We start from the raw sequence: 5,000 nt of genomic DNA, 5'->3' as shown, positions 1-5,000 counted from the left end.
CACACACCACCAAACACCACACACCAACACACCACACACCACCACACAAAACACAACCCAAAACACACACACACACAACAACAAACACAACAATAACAACAACAAACACAACAACAAACACACCACCACACAAAAACAACACACACACACCACCAAAACAAACCACCACACAAAACCACACAAACACCACACCACCAAACACCACCACCACACACCAACACAACAACACACAACACACACCACACACAAAAACCACACACACACACACCACACACAAAACACAACACAACCAAACACACACACACACAACACAACCACACCACAAACAACACAACACCACCAACACAGACACAACACACACAACACACACAACAACCACCCAAACACACACCACAACAAACACCCACACACACACACCCAAACACAACACACAACACACCCACCACAACACCACCACACACACACACACCAAACAACCAACACACAACACACACCACACCCAAACAACAAACACACCACAAAAACAAACACAACAACAAACACAACACCCCCACAACCACACACACACACAACCACACACAACCACACACACACAACAACACACACACCAACACCACAACAAAACCACACACCACAAACAACCCCACACAAACACAACACACACACCAACAAAAACACACACACACACACAACACACAACACAACAAAACACACACACCACACAAAACACACACACAACACAACACACACAAACAAACAAAAAACACACAAACAACAACCACACAACACACAAACACACACACAAAACCCCCACACCCACAACACACACACACACAACAACAACACACAAACAACACCAAACACACAACACACCCAAAACACAACACACAACAAACACACACCACACACACACACCCACCCACACACAAAACAACACAAACACACACCACACACACCAACAACCACACCAACAAACACACACCCACACCCACACACACCAAAAAACACACACACACAACACACCACACACAACAACAACAACAAACACAAACAACACCACCACACACACACCCACCACACAACAACACAAACACAACACCCAACACACACACACACAACCAACACCACCACACAACACAACACCACACAAACCACACACACACGCAACCACACACACACACACACACAACAACACACAAACACACACACACACACAACACCAAACCACACAACACAACACACACCCACACACAACAACCACAACCAAACACACACAAAACAACACAAAACACCCACACACACACACACACACACAACACACCCACACCACACAACACACACACACACCACCAACAACACACACCCACACAACAACCACAACACAACACACACACCAAAACACACCACAACCACACACACACACAACACACACAAACCACACACACAACACACACACACACACACACACCCACAACACACACACACACAACAACAACACACCAAACACACACACACAAAACCACACACACACCCACACAACCACACACAAACACACCCCCACACCCAAACACACACCCCAACCACACACACAACCACACACACCCACCCCAACACACAACACACAACCACCACACACCACAACCAACACACCACCAACACAACACAACACAACACACACACAACACCCACACACACACCCCGCCACACCCAACAACACAACACACCCCACACACACACACACCAAACACCACAACACACAACACCACACCACCCACACACACACACACACACCACCACACAAAAAACCACCCACACACAACCCCAACCACAACCCACACCCACCCCACAACAAACAAACCCACCCCCCCCAAAAAACCCAACCCCCCCCACAACCCCCACCCCCCCCCAACAAAACAACCAACAAAAAAACCCCACACACCACACCACCCACAACAACAACCAAAAAAACCACACAACCCCCCCCCCACCACCCACCCACACAACACACCCCCAACACACCCACCCCCCCCACAAACCAACACAACACACACACACAACACACACCCACACACCCAACAACACACACACCACACACACACACAACACACCACCCACCACACCACACACACACACACAACAACACACACACCACACACACACACAACACAAACAACACCCCACACACACACACACACCCCACCAAACACACCCACCACACCACACACACACACAACACACACACACAACCACACCAACACACACACACACAAACACACACAAACACACACCAACACCACCCACACCCACAACACACACAACACACACACACCACAGACACCACACACAACACACACAACCACACCCACACACACACAACACCCACACACACAACCAACAACACAACAAACACAACAAACACACAAACCAAACCCCAACAACCACACCACCACACACACCACCACACACACACCAAACACACCACAACACACCCACACACACAACACAACAACACACACACAACACACACAACCACACCCCACACACAACACACACACAACACACACAACCACACCACACCAAAACCCCACACACACACCAACACACACACACACACACAAACACACACACACACACAAACCCCACACACACACCACACACAAACCACATACACACACAACCACACCCCGCACACCACCCACACACACACACCACACAAAACCCACACACACACACCACACACACCAAAACACACACAACAAACCCAAACAACAACACACCCACACACACACCACACACACCACAACACACACACACACCCCAACCACCCACACCACACCACACCCACACAACCCACACACACACACACACACACACCACAAACACAAACACACACAACCACACCCCACCACAACCCACCACACAACACACACACACACACAAACACACACAACCACACCCCCACAACACACCAACAACCCCACACACAACACACACACACACACAAACACACACAACCACCCCCCACCACCACAACACAACACAACACACACACACACACACAAACAACCACCAACCCACACCCCCACACACACCCACCACCACCACACCACAAACCACCAACCCCCCCACACACCCACCCACACACACCCACAACCCACAACACACAAACACAACCTCACAACCACCACCCCACAACACACCCACACCCACACCACACACACAAACCACAAAACACACAACAACCACACCCCACCACCCCACACACACACACCCACAACCCACACACACACACACACAACACACAAACCACACCCCACACACACCCAAAACACCACACACACCAAACCACACCACACCACACACACAACCACACCCACACAACACACACACACACACACACACACACACCAACCCACCACCCACCCACACACACACACACAAAACACACACACACCACACCCAACCCACCCCCACACACCACAACACCACAACACACACACACACTATATATATATATATATATATATATATACAATACATATAATATATATAATATATATATATATAAATATATATATATAATATAAACATATATATATATATATCACAATACATATAAAATGTCCTATATATATATAATATTTACATATAATATATATGCTATTATTTATATATATAATATTATAATATATATAATATATACATAATGGTTTATATATATATTAAATTTATATTAGATTATATCTATTATATATGTATAATATATTTGATATATATATAGTATATTATGATAGATTTATTTATAATTATATGATATTTAAATATAATATATATAATATTTTTTAATGTATATAGGATATATAATTATATATCTTTTGTACTATATATAATATATATGATATATATCTAATATATATAATATATATATATAAATATATGATTGAGATATCTATAATGTCTATTTAATATATATGATACCATTTGTAAATTATATAAATTAAAGTTTAATATTTTATAATATATTTCAATATATTTAATATATTTAATATTTATAAGATTATATAATAAATTTATATTAGATATATAATTTTTATATAATATATGTATAATATTTAATATATATATTAATTATAGATAATATTTGATATATATAATTTATAATATATATATATAATATATACAATATATATAATTTATATAATATATAAATATATAATATATATATATATTTATATTATATTATATATTTATATATATATATTACATATATATATATATATATATATATATATATATATATATGTATGTATATGATATATATATGATATATATGTATGTATATGATATATATATGATATATATATATGTATATGATATATATATGATATATATATAATATAAATATAATATATATAATCTATATGCATAATATATGTGTATAACATATATTTAATAAATATATAAGATTTATATAATATATATATACTATTTATATAATGTATATAATACATATATATACAATATATATATATGAAAAAGTCGAAACAAAATATTATCAATCATATTTCCAAAGTGTCTTTTCTCTGTCCAGGACGCGCCGAGCTTCTCGTTGGTGTGGCGGCCGCTCGTGTCAAAGTTTTCCCGCGACCCAGAGCTCATCTACTGGGTGCCGCCGCTCTACCTGTCGGGGGACACGCTCAGGTACTCGCAGGCTGGCGTGGTGTCCAGGTGCAGGCTTACGGCCAAGCAGGGACACACACACTTGCATAGTCAGTGGCATGTACAACACATGCACCACATACACACAAACATACCCATATATAAAATGTATAGAAATGTATATATATGTATATCTATATGTATGTATGTGTGTATATAATATATATATATAAATATATATATATATATATATATATTATGTTATACTTAGATATATATATATATATATATAATATATTATATATGAATCACAAAAAACACAGTAACGTGGCAATAAACAG

General features: G+C 40.1%; 1 protein-coding gene across 1 annotated transcript in view; it reads left to right on the top strand.

Annotated features, from left to right (window-relative positions):
* LOC122257516 (uncharacterized) overlaps positions 1-5,000 on the top strand; it is a 27,244-nt gene that overhangs the window by 17,699 nt on the left and 4,545 nt on the right. Inside the window, exon 2 of the mRNA XM_086556205.1 lies at positions 4,592-4,701. Coding sequence (XP_086412331.1) covers positions 4,592-4,701 — 110 coding nt within the window. The remainder of the gene's footprint in view (positions 1-4,591; positions 4,702-5,000) is intronic.

This window comes from Penaeus japonicus, unplaced genomic scaffold, assembly GCF_977035675.1.
Source record: "Penaeus japonicus unplaced genomic scaffold, GWHDUDI00000001_assembly GWHDUDI00000003, whole genome shotgun sequence".
Lineage (NCBI taxonomy): Eukaryota > Metazoa > Arthropoda > Malacostraca > Decapoda > Penaeidae > Penaeus > Penaeus japonicus.
The sequence above is the reverse complement of the archived record's forward strand: the minus strand, read 5'-3'. Positions and strand labels throughout refer to the sequence as shown.